Genomic DNA, 19,000 nt, shown 5'->3' on the forward strand with positions numbered 1-19,000 from the left:
TAAAACACAGTTCTCACCTTCTACTTGTCCATTTAACGTCTTTTTTCCTCTTGGACCAGCAGCTCCAGATAAACAATCCACAGACTTCTCTGGAAGGCTCTCAGAGATACTCTGCTAAAATTAATGTGAATAATGAGTTGCATGAAGATTTCCTAATCCCTTTGGAAGAAAATACCCGACTTTTAAAAACTGCCTACTTTGAACCCAGTTAAGACAGGTTTTGCCAAGATCCCGTAGCTGCTAAGTAACAGAACTGGCTTCAGAATTCTGAGGAGAATGTATGGCTTGAAAAGAAATATTTAATGGAACACAAGATGGGGCTAAAAAGAAGGTCAACAACTTTTAATCTAAAATTCTCAGCTCACAATTGGAGGACACTGAAAAATACAGTGTCATCTTTTTCTTATCACATATTTCTTATTTATTTCCATGCTATGCAGGACCTCATTCCTCAGATAACTCAAGTCAACTTCTACATCCTAAATATGAAAAAGGGAATATAAAAGTAAGTCATCTTTTCAGAATTCAGATTTAACAGAGATATATTATGTATATTATATTACCTGTAACATTATATACAATTCCATTTGTCTCTTCACTAATTCACATTCAAAAACTATTAAAATGGCTCTTACATTCACGACCTATGCTACACACTCCAGGAGATGCACAACTGTTTCCTGAACTTCACTCATTTATACTGATACAGGGTCTATAAGATGAATATTTAAAGGAGAATAATACAAAATCTCTGAATTCTGAAGTTTCAGAATGTGACACAAGGACTTTGAGTAGGTTTTTTAAAAACTACAATAGAAAAATAAATCTGAGGTTGTATGTTTTATCTTACAGTTATTAAAAGTCTCTGCTCCTACAGCTGGTTATTATTTTAGGCAAAACATGTATTTTTCAATGAGATGAAGAGTTGGGAATATCCTCTTAATAGAATGCTTTAGAAAACACAGCGGAATCCCTTTATAATAAGGATTTTGAGAAACAGAATTTTAATTTCTAAATCTCCATCATATCAACAATTATTTTAGTCTTAATGCAGAGCCAAAACAAAACAGAGAAAGAAAAAATTTAAAAAACCACCCTCTTAACAACTCTAAGAAACCAAAATAAAGTGTCCGGGGGGTTGGGGGCAGAAACTAGATGATATAGGCTATGTAGTTTTGGAACTGAAAGGCTCCAGGAAGATTCCATGATCATTACAATAAGGAATTACGTCCACTAAAGATATCATCATGAGTATTACATAAGTCATGTCCTTATGGTTTAAAATTCACAGAAAGACTCTTTATCCTTGACCAAATTTCGTATTTCCTGCACTGTGGGAAAGCTTTTTCCGATACAATTCTTCTGTCACTATGTATTTTTCAGCCCATTTTTTCCTTCACCCCCACCTTCCATATTTATCAAAGTAAAAAAAAAAAAACCAACTAGTCATATGTTTATAAAATAGTTTGCTCTGACCAATTTTCCACTGCAAACAGAAAACAGTGAGAGGGACACCACTGCTGAATTTTAAGAGTAAATGCCACAGGAAACTAAATTCAGAGCACAAAAACTAATTTCACAACAGAACGCTTTACCTTGGTTTCAAAATCTAAGACTTCATCATTTGATGTAAGCCATAAATCATCACCAGGTTTGCTGGAAAACCTTTACAGCAAAAACAGACAACAACAATGAGTGAAAACATTTTTTTTAAACATATTTTGATGTGGACCATTTTTAAAGTCTTTATTGAATTGGTTGCCATGTTGCTTCTGTTTTATATTTTGGCTTTTTGGCCCCAAGGCATGTGGGATCTTAGCTCCCCCAACCAGGGATTGAACCCACACCACCTGCATTGGAAGGAGAAGTCTTACTAAGCATCTTAACCACTGAACCCCCAGGGAAGTCTCCAAAACAGTCTTTAGTTACACCTGTTTCTGCTTCTATCTTTCCCAATCTATGAAATATCTAGTTAAGGCTCATAGTTAGTTTCCATAACAAAGAGTGACAGCCGATATACTGGCAGAGCCTGAAAATAATTTGTTTTCACCAAGTCCTAATAGGTGAACTTAAAAATCCAATTGATCGACTGACATAACTTTTGTTTCCCCAAGCTGGAATAAACCTGATGACTTAAAACAAAGTGGAAGGATAAGCTGCTCCTTCTCCATTGTCTGTCCCTGGTTCAGAGACTAATCTGTGTCCATCAAAAATGGCAGTCTTGGTTCTTCAGCAGGGGAAACACTTATTGAGAAGGTCCCACTTCTCCCCTTTACTCTAAAGGGAGTGCAATGTCTAAAACTTAAAATGGACACAAGTCAAAGAACTACATTATATCTTTAGATTATATGCTACACGGGTACTTCTCAATCTCTGCTGAGGGACACAAGAGTGGGCATGGGAAACAGGCAGGCCAGCTGTCAAATCACAGGTCAACTCACTTTAACCATGGAATCATGGGTCAATTTATCAACCTCCTGAACCACAGTTGGCTAATTAAGTAAAAGTAGGACACAGCTACTTTACAAAGCTGCTGTGATGACTCTAGGAGGTCACAGATGTTAAGCACATAATGCAGTGTCTGACCCAGAGTAGAACACTCAACAAACATTAGTTTCCCTTCCCCGTGTTCCCTTAAACATACAATTTTAAAACATCCATAAAATCCTACCTGCATAGACAGTCTTCTTCAGAACTCTCATCCACTATTAAAGAAAAAAGCAAGACATTTAAAATCAACAAAAGAAAAGTATAGAATATTAAAACCTCAAGACTGATGCTCTGCTTAAAAGTATTCCTTTGGGACCATACCTGGAGACCACACTAGAGGGAACAGTGATTGTACTATACTCGCAGGCCATTAATGCCTAAGAATCACTCCTCTCCTTTATAGTCATCAAATGCAAAACAAAAAAAAAGAAGAAAGAACTGCTGTTACAATGACAATAATCCCAACCAAACTGTAGAAGACTGACAGAAAATTATATTATACCATTAATAGAATCAGTACGATAAGCTGACAAGAGCACGCTTAAACAGCACAGTGTTCCTGGACTTCCACTGCCTGGAGCAGTGAACAGAGGAACAGGTGTCTTGCTGGGACATAACACAACTTCTCTGGCTCTTCAGTTCAGGATGAAAACACCCTCTCACAGGGAAGCTTGGTCTACAGGCACTGAACTTCAGAGCGTGGGAAAACATAGGAAACAAAGTTTTCCTGGCCCTCTTTCCAGATGCAAGAGAAGTATGAAAGATGTAGTGATTCCAGATTTAGAAAGAATAATCTCTTGAAAGGGAGGTGGGGGAGGGCAAATGGGTGAAGGGGGTCAGCTGGGTGGTGGGGATGAGGACTAGACTTGTGGTGAGCAGGCAGTAGGGTACACACAAGCTGAACTTTAAAAAAAGTTTTAAATATATATATGTGTATATATATACACACATACACTAATGTATTTAAAAAGAATCTCTTGAGACTATGTCCTTCCACTGCTCAAGAGTATCTGAATCACACAGAGCAGGATGGTCCAAACAGTCCTGTGTACTAGTGAGGGATATCATTATATCAATCCTCCCCATTATATGGCAAATGTTGACAGAAATCATGCTTCTTCAGGTTGGAAGGCATACATCATCAGATCCGAAGCTGATGAACAAGGGGAGGGATGGAAGGAAGGAGGGGGTGATGGACTCCGGTGCTCTTGGACAACATTTCACATGTGTCGTCATGATTTGATGCTGGAGGGATGACTCACATGCAGTGAATTCAGGGGGAGAGGAGTCCTGGTAGCTCGAGCCTGGAGGGCAGGGGCAGTGATTTTTAAATGTTTGCACCCTGTGACATCAGAACAATGCTTAGTACATAAAAGACATTTGACAGTTATCTGTTTAGTGAACAAATGAATAAGCATGTTTTCTTTGAAAATTTTGTTTAGAAAAATACAGAAAGTAACCAGGGACAACTCTATTCTATTCTGAGCATACTGAAAACCAAGATTCTAGGTCATCTCTGTATCTCCTCTGACATATTAAACCAACCTACAGTTCTGTATGGAACTGTATGTTTAGTCACCAAGTTGTGCCCAACTCTTGTGACCCCCATGGACTACAGCTCACCAAGCTCTTCTGTCCATGGGATTTCCCAGGCAAGAATACTGCAGTGGGTTGTCATTTCCTTTTCCAGGGGATATTCCCGACCCAGGGATCGAATCCATAACTCCTGCATTGGCAGGCAGATTCTTTACTAACTACTGAGCCACCCTTTGATTAGACAGAGGTTTACTAAGTTAAAGGTGTCCTCAGACAGCTTGTACGATGTGCTAAATGCCACAATGAGGGGACCTAACACTGTTTTTGTTAATGTGAAGCATTTTTAGTGCTTTTATTAGAAACTGCAGAGTCTCAAGTTCATCTATTTGAATATCTATTATGATAATCTTTTAACTGATGGCAAGAGAACATCTTGTTCTTTCAAAACTATACTGTCATGACAATTATCCAATACAGAAGTAAACATTTGGTCCTAATGAAGTCAACCTATCTCACTCTTTTTGGATCTGTAAGGAATGAAGTTGGTAATAGAGACCTTGTTGGTACAATAGGCAAAATAACTGGTTCTCAACCAGGCATTGCTTTTCTGCCTTCTGTACTATTGGTAAGTATCTTTCAAAAATAATCTCTCACTGGTATGCTGCACACTGGCTCAGCTTTGCAGTTCTTATTGTTTATCATTTCTTAGCCTACCAGGAAGGGATTATTGAGGTTCCCAGTTTTAATGATGGTAACTTTTTTAGTGAGAGTAATCACTACACAGTAACTAATAACTATTCATTCATTAAATGTAAACCATTTGTAGAAGTTAAAGTTCACTTTCATAAGAAGTCCAATCTGCTATAATATGATGATAGATGAAATATATATCATACTAACTTAAATTTTTTTTCTTATTAACACAAAGATCTAATGTAGGGCCATATTAAATACATGAATTTCTTTTCAGACAATACTGTCTCTGATTTTAAATTACCTACAATTAACTTCTTCAACAATTCTGAATACTAGACTATTAAGAAATTAATTTAAAAAATAAAATACACATGCAATTTACACTAACTTTTTCATAGTTCTTTCATTATTGAAACTTCCTCACTCCTACTTTTTCTATGGTAGAATCACCAAGAGTAATTCTTTAGCAGATGACATACCTGGGTTGCTATTTTCAGGAGGAGTTTTAGGTCTCTCTTCTTTATATGCAGAAATCAGTTGGCGAATGCTATGCATTAAAAATGTAATAAATAATATTTTAACACTAATATGAAAAACAACATCAAATTCTTAGATCATATCATCAGACAAGGTCAGAGATAATATCAAAACTTCAATTGTCCCATACATTTCAAGTTTCTAAGTTCTATAAACTTTTATTTAGCATGTATTTAAAGGAGAAAGAAAAGGAAGATGAAGTAGTCATGAACTGAGGGCAGTATAGCTCCGTTAATTAACTAGACTTAGCCTGGCATATGAAAACGCTCTCGAACTTGGAAATCTTAGCTCTGTAACCAGCTGCTTTTTGTTCCTGGTTAAGTTGCTTCTTTTCACTTCAAAGTCTTCCTCTATACAACCGTGATCTTACTGCCTTATTTCACAAGGGGATTAAGGAGAATTTAATGAGCTAATATGCCCCCCAAATGCTTGGAGAAACAAAGACTGGAATAATTTGTTCTCAAACTTTATCGCTGGAACTACTTTGGAATTCCAAGTAAAACCCAATTTGTGTTTTTTCATACATTTAACATTCAAGGGTTGCACGAACTGTTATTAATTCTTTGTGGTTTGTAATTTAGGGAATCTCAGCTCTTATATAATGTGTACCTTAATTTATTTATAAAATATGAACTCACCACATTAGATAACATAATTAGCCCCCATCACTGCAGCTAATCACACCAAGAGCTAATCACAATCAAGACCCGGCCTGGACCACTACTCTTCCTTCTCTACCTGCTCAGACTCTGAACCAGCAGATCTTTCTGACAATGATGCTTAATCTCCATGATCATCTCCAATTTACTTGGAAGACATATTCCTACTCCTACAGTAGATACTGGCAAGTCCTAGACAGGGCTTACCTATCTGAATTCAACGATCTTACTTGAGATTTAGGGATTTCTAAATCTGGTGAATGGGTTCCTTATGAGGCAGACTCTGAAAACATTTAAGGTGGAGGCAGATACAAATCCTTTGGAAGATTTTTGTTATTACAGGAAACAGATCCCATGAGGGGCCAACCGTAATTTTGGAATCTCAGGCGAGCCAGCAGCCACTATCCTAGGAAGGATGACGGGGAACCTATGACCTAAGAAAAGGTGCCCCCACAGGACAGAAAGCTGCCTTGAGGTTCAGGTCTAGAAACCAAGGAGAAAAGGAAGTCTGTTCAATCCCTGCAGGAGGACTTGAACCTCTCTGACAGCCTAAAATGGTCCCCACTGATATCTGCTAGCAGAAAAGATAAATAAGAGCCTCGACCGCACCTCATCGTGAAGATCTAGGCTTACACGTGGGCTCCACATAAGGCTTCTGAGTGTGGGGGAGAAGCTAGGAGGCCCAGCTGCCAGAGCTGGTGCTTTGCGACAGTGACTTGAGCTACAAACATACATATGAGAACAAAGAAGCTGTGACTCTGAAGTTGACGTGTGCATCACCATGAAGACTGGGGAACCTGGACCCGCAGGGGCAGCCTGGGAGTAAAGGTCAATTGTCAGCTGACTGCAGGACGAGTTTCTTTTTTTTTTTTTTTCTTCTTTTAAAATGATTTTATTAAAGATCTTTATAGAGCAACATCCAGACTCCAGATCCAGCTGCCAAGGAGACCCTGTCAAGACTAGTTGTAGTAGCAGTGCTGCAGCAATAGAATCAATACAAGCAACAGAATGATGAGAAGGAATTATTTTTTTCCCTCCAAATGACGTGTGGAAGAGGACTGTCTCGTTGATCTTAGGGAATCCGCGGGGTTCTTGGAAAATTCAAGCAGGAGCAGCATAGAGAGAGGCAAGTCCTCAAGGGAAAACACAGGATTTGCTGCTGAACTGAATATTTCACGACCCAAATAACTAGTTAGAAATATCACAACTGTGACACTATTTGTACTTCATACAGAGAGGTTACAATGGGAATGAAATGGCTAATGTTAGGCTCTCTAAGGATCAAGGTCTACATGTCCTGAGATAAAGAATCCCGAACCCACGACCACATGTAACTAATTGGCCTTTGCTTGGCTTTCAGCTGATGAGGGGGAACATCTCACCACCATTCCCAAACTGCCTGCACCAAACTGGAGCTCTCACTGGTCAGGTATCAGTAACAGTTAAAATTATTTTTGGCTGCAGTTTAGTGATAACTGGCGTTTTAATGGGAACACTTACATATTAAAGCCACTAATAATAGCATAGTCTTCTGCAGTCTGTCCAAAAACATCTTGAGAAAAGATGTCAACACCTTGCTGAAGAAGAAGACCAACTACATTTGTTGATCCATAATTGACAGCAAGCATGAGGGCTGTTCTAAAACAATAGAGAGATGACTTCAGCCTCAGGAAGTTGAGTTAACTTACTTAAACAACTAATTTGATATGCTTTATCAAGTTAATATCTTGCCTTTCCATGAAGAACTGACCATTTACAGGCTCGTGTTCATCTTTGTAAATTACCTCCAAGGTTAAAATGAAGGGATGGAAAAGAAGCCTCCTGTCCCACTGGGATGGCATGCAGCAGCAGCTACTATTTCAAAAGTCCCTGATGGGGACTTCCCTGGTGGTCCAGTGGCTAAGACTCCATGTTCCCAATGCAGGGGGCCCAGGTTCCATCTCTGGTCAGGGAACTTGATCCCACATGCTGCAACTAAGAGTCCCCACAACTAGGACCCCACGCAGCCAAATAAACAAATAAATGTTTATAAAAAAATAATAAAGTCCTTGATGGACAAAAAACAATGTTTAGGTCACTTATCTGAGGCAGGTGACTATTTAAGGGATGAATTCCCCATTTCCTCCTTAGTCTGATATATTAGGCTTCAAAGTCAGCTGGAGGTTGGGTTAAGGAAAGGCTACTTGCAGGTTTAAAACAAAAATATTAACAATAATGGGAATAAAAACAGTCATGGTGGCAGTTAATGATGTTGACAAGCATGTGCTAAGCACTAAATGAAAAAACTATATATAAAATCTTTCTTACACATAGCCAACTTTGAAAGATGCATTACTATTCGCCTTTTGTATCAGGAAACTTATTTGCTGATGATAAGTAATGTGCCCAATGATAAGTAATGTTAGGGTCATAACCCTAACAGGCAGGAAAGCTAGGAATTGAACCCAGTCTGAACCTAAAAGCCCATCATTTTCATCTGTACCATCCACCTCTGACTTGTCTTTGTTAAAGGAACTGTTTATCCAATTAAAGCTGTCTTTCTTCCTCCTACTTGCATTAAAAATGAAAACATCAAAATGTACTAGAAATGAAAAAGAATAAAAACTGATGAGCCCACAGGATCTGGTGACAGTGAGTAATAATGACTTTTTCGTTGCTGTTGTTGTTGTTGTTTAGTTGTATCTGACTCATTTGCAAACTAATAACATCAGCATTCTTCAGAGAAAGTAATTTAATGCAAAGAGTTATCCAAAAGGCAAAATCAAGTCCTTTATGTTTAGTATGCATCTTTTAAAAATATATATATATACAAAGTAGAGGTTAAAGAATTATTTTAAAGAATTAAGAAATTCAATACTGTCATAAGGTAAACTAAAAAGCAGAATCAATATTTTATAAAGCTAATAAAACTAATGTGAAATCCCTCAGCTACTATAAGATGGACCAAAAAACAAAAAAAGATAGGTTGCATATGACATCAGTCAATATTATAAAGGAATATGAATCCTGTTGTATATTCCTGCTATATATTGTTGTTCATAATTCCCAGTCAGAAAAATTGATTTTCTACCTAAGTGATGATGTGTTGATCACAAACAAATCCTCTTATTCATTTAATCTTGGTATTACCACCCTAGAACAGCACTAAGGTTTTTAAAAAGAAAAAGAACAACTGTACCTTTTCAAGTTATCAACCGCATGTATATTTGCTCCGTTCTTTACTAAAAACTCCACCATTTGCGCTCTCCTTTCAATTATAGCAAGTAACAGCGGTGTGAGGTTATCCTGTAAATGGAAAACCATTTCTAATGTACACAGTTAACCTATTTCTAAACTGAAATTAAAATCGTGCAATAGATTCTCTGAACTGAAACACATAACTCAGAAGGTAAATAAAAGGGAGCCCCCTCCTCATCCCCCTGTGCACCTTCTTTCTCTTTAATATGCTCCTCCTCTGGGCCTTCCCTAGTGGTTCAGTGGCTAAGACCTGAGCTCCCAGTGCAGGGGGTCTGGGTTTCGTTTAGCTACTAAATCAACTGCCTATTTTAGGAACAAAGCTGAGGCAGAAATACATATTATCTGTAGCATGCATAACCTATCCAAGGATGACCATGAGTAAACTCATAAAGTTTACAGACAGTCCAGTGGGAATATTATTCTCTATATGAACATGCAGACAGAAAACTTTTTTTTTTTTTTTCAAAAAACCAAATGTGGGAACACATGTTCTACTGCTTTCTCAGAAATGTCTCCTGGAATTTAATCTTACTCATTCACTCCTCCTTGCTTGTTCTTCCCCAACTCACTCCCCCTTAAGACAGGTCAGCATTAGCCAGATGGTATTTGCATGCAAAATGACCCCTCCCCCACCTTATCTTCAAAGACTTTTCTTGATGACTCTCATATGATTACCTCCAGACTTCCAGGAGGAAACTTCCACAATCCCACAGTTCTGGTCTTTGTCTTGTTTTACTGCTCTTACTTAAAGATTATAAGATAAGTTACCAATAAAAACATGCTCAGCATTTTCTTGGGCAGTTGCTCTTCTGCAAGCTCTCCCTGCGCTCTCTCTTATAATCTTGTGTGTTTCTGAGAATTATTCAGTGCGAAACCACCACAATCAACTTAAAAATTCTAATTCGAAAAATTCAATCCCATTCTTAAGAGATCCTTTCAAAATATGACATTGATGATTACTTAGATTGTCTTTAAAACCTTGAAATATTTATCAAAATAAACTATAAAACAAAAATTGGAAACTCAAATGCTTATGGAGGAAAAGCTGGTGAACTGAGTAAGTGAAAAAGCCAGGTAAGGCCAGTAAACCCAAGAACACATGCCCCATATCGAAGGGGTGGCCTATGCATGCTGACCAAAGAGTAGGATGGGCTCAAGGGGGAGCAGATTTGGTTCCTGGAGAAGCCTGACCTGCAGACTTCTGCATGAGTCTCCTAAACATTAAATGTTGGCTCAGTGTGTCGACTAAACGAAACATATCCAAGGGCCACGTCTGGTCTATGGCCCACTTGTGATTTTATGTTTACTTTTTCCAAACAGGTGGATATAAAGCAAATACTTGTATGTGAAACCTTTCCTTTCTTTAGTATCATATGTTTCACAAAAAACACGGGTCCCAATATGTAATAAATACAGCTATTAAGACTCATAACTCAATTAAAAATAAATTCTTTTAAAAAGACTCATAACTCACACATCAAGAATGTTTCCACTGCCTGTTGAAACTACAATCTGTCTCCAGAATTCTTCTAGATTGTTAATCAAATGGATAATGAGGTCCTAAGACTGCTGAAACTAAATTATTAAAACAATTCCCATCTGTACTGTTACGAACTTCATGGGTTTTAAAGCTCTCATCTGCTTATGCCAGGGATCAGCAAACAGACACACTGCAAGAGTCTGTCCTGCAGATGACACCAAAAAAAGGCTCATGAGTTATTATTAGTGCAGTCAGGAAAGCCCTGTTGCTAACAAACATCTGTTGACCTAATGACCTGGATCATAAGAGAAGGTGCAAAATCCTTAAAGGGTCAGATTCTACAGATGAAGTGACTTCGCCATGAGCAAATCTCTAAAGACTTCTGGAATGCCACTGAATGATTAGTGGTTGGAAGGAAAAGGAGTTATTGTTCAAGCCAATAGATATTTGCAATAATATTGTTTTAACTTCTCAATCACAGGGACAGAGAAAAAGTCAAGGCTAATATTGTTGGAAAGGAGGGAGCTGATGGAAGGACCTAGCATTTATCAAATTCCAACTCTTCTAGAGATTACTTTTCTTTCAGATAGGTGCATTTAGTTCGGAGAAGGCAATGGCACCCCACTCCAGTACTCTTGCCTGGAAAATCCCATGGACGGAGGGCCTGGTGGGCTGTAGTCCATGGGGTCGCTAAGAGTCAGACACGACTGAGCGACTTCACTTTCACTTTTCACTTTCATGCATTGGAGAAGGAAACGGCAACCCACTCCAGTGTTCTTGCCTGGAGAATCCCAGGGACGGGGGAGCCTGGTGGGCTGCCGTCTATGGGGTCGCACAGAGTCAGACATGACTGAAGCAACTTAGCAGCAGCAGGTGCATTTAGAAATTATATTTATTCACTCCATAGTTCTTCATCAAGGACTGTATCACAATCTCAAGGAAATAATTCTAAATACACACGTCCAAGCCTTCCTTGATTTATTCAGCCAAAATCTTCAGAGAACAGCCTAGGCTTATAAATTTTTTAAATAAGTTTTCCCAAGTGATTGCAGTTCACCAGCACAATCTAGCAAGAATAAGTGCAGCAACCACTCCAGTCTCATCTCTTACCCACATGGCCAATTCCTTCTATTACTTGAGGATTTGAAAAAAAAGAAAAGTGTAAGAGGCAAGAGTCATCAAGACTGCAAATTCTTTAATTTTTCTCAGTAAACAGTGTTAGAACAGGGACTGGTAAACTCAAAAGGCAACCTGATCTCATTAGTTATAAACCCCTTACTTTCCATCAAGACATTCTAGATTGGAGAGCAGAGTCTAGACTCTTATCTAAGTGGCTCTTTCTGCCAGAATAGGATAAGATGTCAGTTAATTATTTGTTCTTCTCTCTTATTTCCCACTTAATCGCCACCTGTTCACTGCCAGTCTGATTTCCTCAGAGTCTTCCTAAAGACTCTGGTATCTAGGCAAATTTACAATTCACTCATTCTCTTTCTTAAAATAACAACTATTATCCCTGAAAAGTGAAAAGCACCTTACAGAAATATATAAACTGAAGAGAATAAAAAGCAAAAACTAAAACCTCGGGATTCCGTGGTGGTGCAGTGGCTGGGTCTCAGTGCTCCCAGGAAAGGGGGCCTGGGTTCGAGCTTTGGTCAGGAAACTAGATCCTGCATGCTGAAACTAAGCCCAGCACAGCCAAATAAATAAATATTAAAATAAATAAATCCCCTTCTTGGTATTTCCCAATTGCCAAAATTCCAACTTCACTTGCATTTTTCATTTGCTTGCTCCTTTTCCTTTCTTTTTACCCTCTTAAGACTTGGGCTATGAGAGAGAAATCATGTTTATATAAATCATTTTTCATAAAATGGGAATTTGTGAACAGCAGCAAGATTTCTATTATGTTGTAAAATGCTTTTGTTATGTTTTAATTTTAAGACAAAGTCTACTTCAGAGGGAAATTTTGTTTCACTGTGTTATTTTAGACTAATTAGGGAAAAAAAAAAAAAACTTGAGTGGGCGAATATATTTGGAAAAAGTTCTACCTTTAACAAGTTCAGTGTTACCACAAGTATCTGCCATAAACACATAAGAGAACACTCTACTCTCTAAGGCTTCTTTAGAAACATCACAATTTAAAGTGAAATCTTAGACAATTTGCTTCTTTCAAAATACTTTCACTCAGGGAAGGCTGCAGCTTCCAAAGATGGAAAACTGAGCTCATCTGTGAGAGTGCAGGGAGTTCCTGGCGGGGCTGCAGCTGCAGGACGTCACGTGTGTCCTGAAGAAAGAGCAGGAGGGGCAGCTTCGCCATCACCAGCTCCACACGCACAGCTGAAACGCCACCGAGCAGCAACCCGGGGCCGAGCACGGGAGACCCCGAGGTGTACATCGCAAACCAAGCGGTCACCAGCACAAGTGAATGCCCTCGCTGGGAGTCAAACATGACCTGACCCTCTTGGCCGGATCTCAGAACCAGGGTCCTGGAGGGCTCAGGGCTCCAGGCCTGCTGCCTCCAGGCCCACTTGCACTCACCCGGCTCCCCTCATGGGCACTGGGTCTCTTTCCTCCTCCCACCCACCCCCAGGGGCACCCATTCCCTGAACCCCTGGAAGCAGCCACTCGTCACATCACTTCACTCCTCCCAGGCCTTCATCATTTGTGGGCTCTGAGCCTACCACCCACTCCCGGGCACGTCCTGATGGGAAATCTTCCTTCTGGGGTAGACGGCTGGCTGGGAGACAGAGCTTTGCCCTCTCTGTGGGCTCCAACATTTTCCCCCACCCCCTGCATTGGTTTTGGAGTTGTTTCCATGGTAACAGGGCTTGATGGACACTATTCAGTTTACCTATTTACATAGTCAGAAATAAAACACTTCTAGTTTAAAAAAAATGCTTCGCAAATATTTTGTAAATATAGTTGAGATATACCTTGTTCCTGGCTTCTATATTGGCGTCGCAGGAAAGCAGCTTTGCTGTGAGTGATATATTCTGACAAAAGACAGCATAGTGGAGAGCGGTGTTCCCACAGACGTCCATGACATTTGGGTCGGCACCATGCTCCAGCAGAAGAGTCGCACACTCCTCTTCTTGGCATTCTACGGCCTGTCAGTGTTGTGCCAAGAAACAGAGTGTAAATTCTAGGAATTCAAAGTAAACAGGCCACAGGCTTCACTGGTTTGCTATATCTAAATGAGATGAATTCACTTTGAGTGTCAGTAGTTAGATCACATCCACCTCGTGTGGACACGGTTTGCTGCCCCATCTACCTTCATCAGCGCAGTCCTGTTTTCATTGTCACAGAGGTTAAGCAGGCATTTTCTCTCCAGGAGCAGAGTGACCACCGCTGAATGGCCATTGGCACAGGCCAAGTGGAGGGCAGTCCTATGAAAGCAAGAGGAGTTTTCAGTCAACTGTAGTGTTACTGTTTCAAAATAAACAATTGTTCCTGTGATTGAAGACATTCAATAGCATGATATTCCTATTGCTCTAAAACAAATATTTCGTTTCCTTCTGGAGAAAGAACATTATATATTAGCATTAGCTCTGCTTAACACAGTAATGAAAGAACAATTTACTTGAATAGAATGACCATGACCTTGAGATTCAGCTCAACTTGGATTTGAATTTGACTTTCACTCTGTCAGCTGTCGCTCAGCCTCTCTGTGCCTCAATTTCCTCATCAACAAAATGGAGAGAGAGAAGTAGTTCTCTCACAGGACAGCACTGCGATGCTTAAATGAGATCCATGCAAAGAGTTTAGAACTGTTCCTGGCACAGGTTAACAGCTCAGTAACTGTTAGGTAATATAATCATACTTATTACTATTACTACTATTTTACAAGGACAACATCTCAACGAAGTCAAAGGATATCACACCTCCTTTGCAGATACATTTTGAGGATTAGAGACAACACTGTACTTCAATGATTCTAATACATTCATTTTCTCACATTTTAACGTCTCTGACATTGGAATGAAATTTATAATTCACAATGTCTGTACAACTGTAATTTGTAGCATTTTTGTTTGTTCATTTCTTATTTTTCCTGTTGATCTAATTACCATAAGGTCTTTTTGTCTAAGGTTGCTTCTTTTTAATTAAAGTATAGATGATGCATATTACATATTATTATACATTACAGTACACAACATAGTGATTCACAATTTTTATAGGTCATACTCCATTGAAAGTTATACGATATTTGCTATATTCCCCATGTTGTACAATACATCCTGGTAGCTGGCAGGATTTTAGTTCCCCCACCAGGTATCGAACCCTGGGCCCACAGCAGTGAGTCTTAACCACTGGACGACCAAGGAACTCCCTAGATTCCCTTGACTTCTGAAAAGGCTGAAAGTTGTCAGAAAATATCAATCCTCAAAAAAAATTCTAAAAAAAATTGAAAGTGAGAAATCATTTTTATCTGTGCCACGTTTCTACTAGTGCCAAAAAGACAAGCCTGTCTGCTCAGCCGACTTGCCCAGAGACAGCTTGGTCTACAGAGAGTTTTAAATTTTGTGTGTCGTTAAAATGTTAAATCAACATCCAGATTTCTTTTCTTTTCTTTGTGCCGAAATCCATGAAACTCCAGAATTCTTACTTTGAAATCATTCTTAGAAAGGTCTTTGGGGTGGGAGGCTCACAAGGAAGGGGATATATGTATACTTACAATTGATTTATCATGTTATACAGTAGAAAACAACACAACATTGTAAAGCAATTATTCTCCAATTAAAAAAAAATTAAGGTTAAGAAACAGAAATAGAAAAAACAGAAGGTCTCTGTCAGCAGATTAAAAATGTATAAATAGGAATCTGAGTTTTATTCTGGTACTTTTCTCACTGTGCATGTTTGAAATGTTTGATCCATACTCTATCTGAAACTTTTTGGTGAGATAAAAATTGAGTTACTTTTCTCTTTTACCAGGTTATTTCTCCACCATCTACACACAGTTTATCATTTCTAAAAGAAAAGGTCATCATTATCAAGTTCTAAAGTTTTACATACATTTGGGTGTTTGGGCATTCTGTTCCATTCATTTATCCATCTTTTCAGTTGTCAGTAAATGAACACTTGGTGGGCACTTATAGCACATTTTGTTATCTAGAAGGGCAAATCTTCCTCTACTATACAAAACTTTTAATTTCACCACAACAATTAAAGACAGCATATGTAACCCAAAATCTTTAAAACCATGAAATATTGATTTGGTTTAAATATAGAAAAGACCATACATCCTAAGAACATGTCTTCCTATTCAAGGACACAGCCAGCTTCCTACTTCAAAGCTGTCTTCTAAGGTCCTTCAGCAAAGAACACATATACCTAAGTGTACACTGATATAAAGTGGATCTTGAATTGTATCTGAAGAATTTTTAATCCAGAATTTGACTTGGCAGGGGAATTATTTTGCTCACTATGCAGTTTTCTGTAATATATAACCTTACGGTATAAAAACTGTGTATATTAAAAAATAAGATGCTGACAACATCAGAAATCTGTCCACTGCCATGATCCACGATAGGCGATCCATGAAGAAGTGCTTTCAGAAATCACATGAGAAAAAATGTGAGAGCCAGGAGGTTCAGAAGATTTCTTGAAGGCTATATAACTTGAGAGCTTTTACTCATGAGAACATCATGCTAACCCATGCAAATAAAGAGGAGGAGGAAGAAAGGAAAAACAGATGCTATTCATGTTTCATTTCATGTCTGTGATGACCAACATTCAGTTAAATGACTTCAAAACTATCAGTAAAGCTCTATAAGGGGAATTATAAGTGGGTCCAAAACCAGCTAAGGCTTTTTGCTGCCTATCAAGTCTGCGAGGGTGCTGGATCCCAGGAAGGTATCCAGGAGCCTTGGAGGGGAAACTCACAGGCGGGATCTCTGCCAGGCCCTTCCACCACGCTTACCTGTTTGTCTTGTCCCTGTCGTTCAGGCCATTTTTTCCAAACAACAGAACATGCTGCACTTTGGCTACGTTGCCCACGATGGCAGCTTTGTGGATCTTTCTGAGGTCTTTGTCTCGGATGCGGTACCCGGGCTGGAGGTTGATTCCATGACTTCTGTCTCTCACCGGGTTGATGGAGGAGCCTAAGGGCGACTTGCCCTTCTTACTCCTGAAGCCAAAAATCTTCTTCATTGCAGAGCCTACGGACTCCGAACACACCTCACCGCTCCGTCGGCTCTTCACAGTCCCCTAAACCCAACACGAGCACTACAGGTAAGCCAGAGCTGTCCCGCCACAACCTCCCAGTTGGGAAGCTCAACGGTTTGGAATCTTTCATCCCAGAATGATCGTTGCTAAGTGACACCTCTAAACACATTGCCCGTGCGCACAGAGGCCTGTTGTGCCAGACTGCCCAGTGCTCATATGCAAGAACTGTAAGTTCATTTCCTGAAAGAAACAAATAATATCAACAAACCCTTACCTAAACTAAGAAGGAAAGAGAGGAAACTGAAATAAATACAGAAATGAAAGTGACATTATAACTGTGTAACTGTCAAAATAACTATAGTATCCAAAGCAATCTACAGATTCAGTGCAATTTCTATCAAATTACCAATGGCATTTTTCACACAATTAGAACAAAAAATTTTACAGTGTGTATGGGAACAAAAGACCCCAAATAGACAAAGCAATCTTGAGAAAGTAAAGCAAGAGCCGACAGAATCAGGTACCCTGACTGCAGACTACTCTGCAAGCTTCAGTAATCAAAACACAGTACTAGCACAAAAACAGAAATATATTGAATGATCAATGGAACAAAACAGAAAGTCCAGAGAGAAACCTACGTACCTGGGGTCAATTAATCTAGGATAAAGGAGGCAAGACTATACAAAGGAGAAAAGACAGCTCCTTCAATAAGTGGTGCTGAGAAAACTCAACAGCTACATGTATAAGAAGGAAATTAGAACACTCCCTAACATCATACACAAAAATAAACTCAAAATGGACTAAACACCTAAATATAAGACAGGTCCTGTAAAACTCAGAGGAGAATATAGGCAGAACACACTCTGACATAAGCTACAGCAGGATCTTTTTTCATCCACCTCTTAGAGTAATGAAAATAAAAACAGAAATAAGCAAGTGGGATATAATTAAACGTAGAAGCTTTTGCACAGTGCAGGAAATAGTAAACAAGACAGACGACAACCCACAGAATGGGATGCAATATTTGCAAATGATGCAATTGACAAGGGATTAATCTGCAACATATTCAAACAGCTCAAAGAGCTCAATATCAAAAAACAAACAACCTGATCAAAAAATGAGTGTAAGATCTAAATACACATTTCTGTAAGGAACACCTACAGACGACCAAAAAGCACATGAGGGATGCTCAGAAGGGATGCTCCGCACCACTAATTATTATAGAAATGCAGAAATACTATAATAAGGTATCATTTCACACCAATCAGAATAGCCACCACCAAAAAATACACAAACAATAAATGCTGGAGAGTGTGGAGAAAAGGGAACCCTTCTACACTGCTTATGGAATCCAACTAGGTACACCCACTGTAGAAAACTCTATAAAGGCTTCTTTAGAAACTAAATACAGAGTTGCCATATGATTCAGCAATCTCAGTCTTGGGCATATATCTGGAGAAAATCATAATTCAAAAAGGTACATGCACCCCAATGTTCACTGCAGAAATATTTACAGTAGCCAAGACATTGAAGCAACCCAAGTGTCCATCAACAGAAGAATGGATAAAGAAGATGCGGTGTACACACACACACACACACACACACACACACAAAAATGGAATATTACTCGGCCATAAAAAGAAATAATGCCATTTGCAGCAACACAGATGGATCTCGAAATTACAATACTAAGTGAAGTAACTCAGAGAAAAACAAGTATCACATCACTTACATGTGGAATTTAATAAAAATAAGCTTATTTACACAAACCAACTCAAAAAAATCTCAAAATCAAATTATGCTTATGAAAGGGGAAACATGAGGGGAAGGATAAATTAGGAGATTAGGATGAACATATATACACTATTTCCTAGTAGTCATGTACGGATATGAGAGTTGTACAATAAATAAGGCTGACTGCCAAGGCCCACCCCCCTACAGGACCCCACCTGGACAGGACACAGAGGCAAGGACCTCAGCACAGTCAGGGAGGCTCAGACTCTGCATGAGTCTATACAGGGCAGAGGCAGGTGTGGACTTCAGCTAGAGATTCATGAGGCTCCCTTCAGCCCTAATACACCCCTGCACTTCCTTCTTCCCTCCTTACCTGCCCACATCTGTGGAGCAATGGGGACTCCGCAGGCAGAGAAGAAATGACACTGCCTCTGCAGGAACCTGTGTGGCCAGAGAGACTGGGGAGTGG

The 19,000-nt window shown here is 39.2% G+C and overlaps 1 protein-coding gene across 1 annotated transcript; it reads right to left on the bottom strand.

Annotated features, from left to right (window-relative positions):
- Window positions 1-17: 17 nt before the first annotated feature.
- LOC105003080 (putative ankyrin repeat domain-containing protein ENSP00000383069) lies at window positions 18-16,782 on the bottom strand (the record flags this gene model as incomplete). Its single annotated transcript, XM_010860049.1, has 9 exons — window positions 16,553-16,782; window positions 13,904-14,018; window positions 13,566-13,739; window positions 9,097-9,203; window positions 7,419-7,556; window positions 5,202-5,269; window positions 2,672-2,705; window positions 1,596-1,665; window positions 18-111 (listed from the first exon to the last, which is right to left on the bottom strand). Coding segments are annotated over exons 1-9 (1,030 nt in total), but the record flags the coding sequence as incomplete, so codon positions are not given.
- Window positions 16,783-19,000: the final 2,218 nt, after the last annotated feature.

Source organism: Bison bison, unplaced genomic scaffold (genome assembly GCF_000754665.1).
Source record: "Bison bison bison isolate TAMUID 2011002044 unplaced genomic scaffold, Bison_UMD1.0 scf7180017864461, whole genome shotgun sequence".
Taxonomy (NCBI): domain Eukaryota; kingdom Metazoa; phylum Chordata; class Mammalia; order Artiodactyla; family Bovidae; genus Bison; species Bison bison.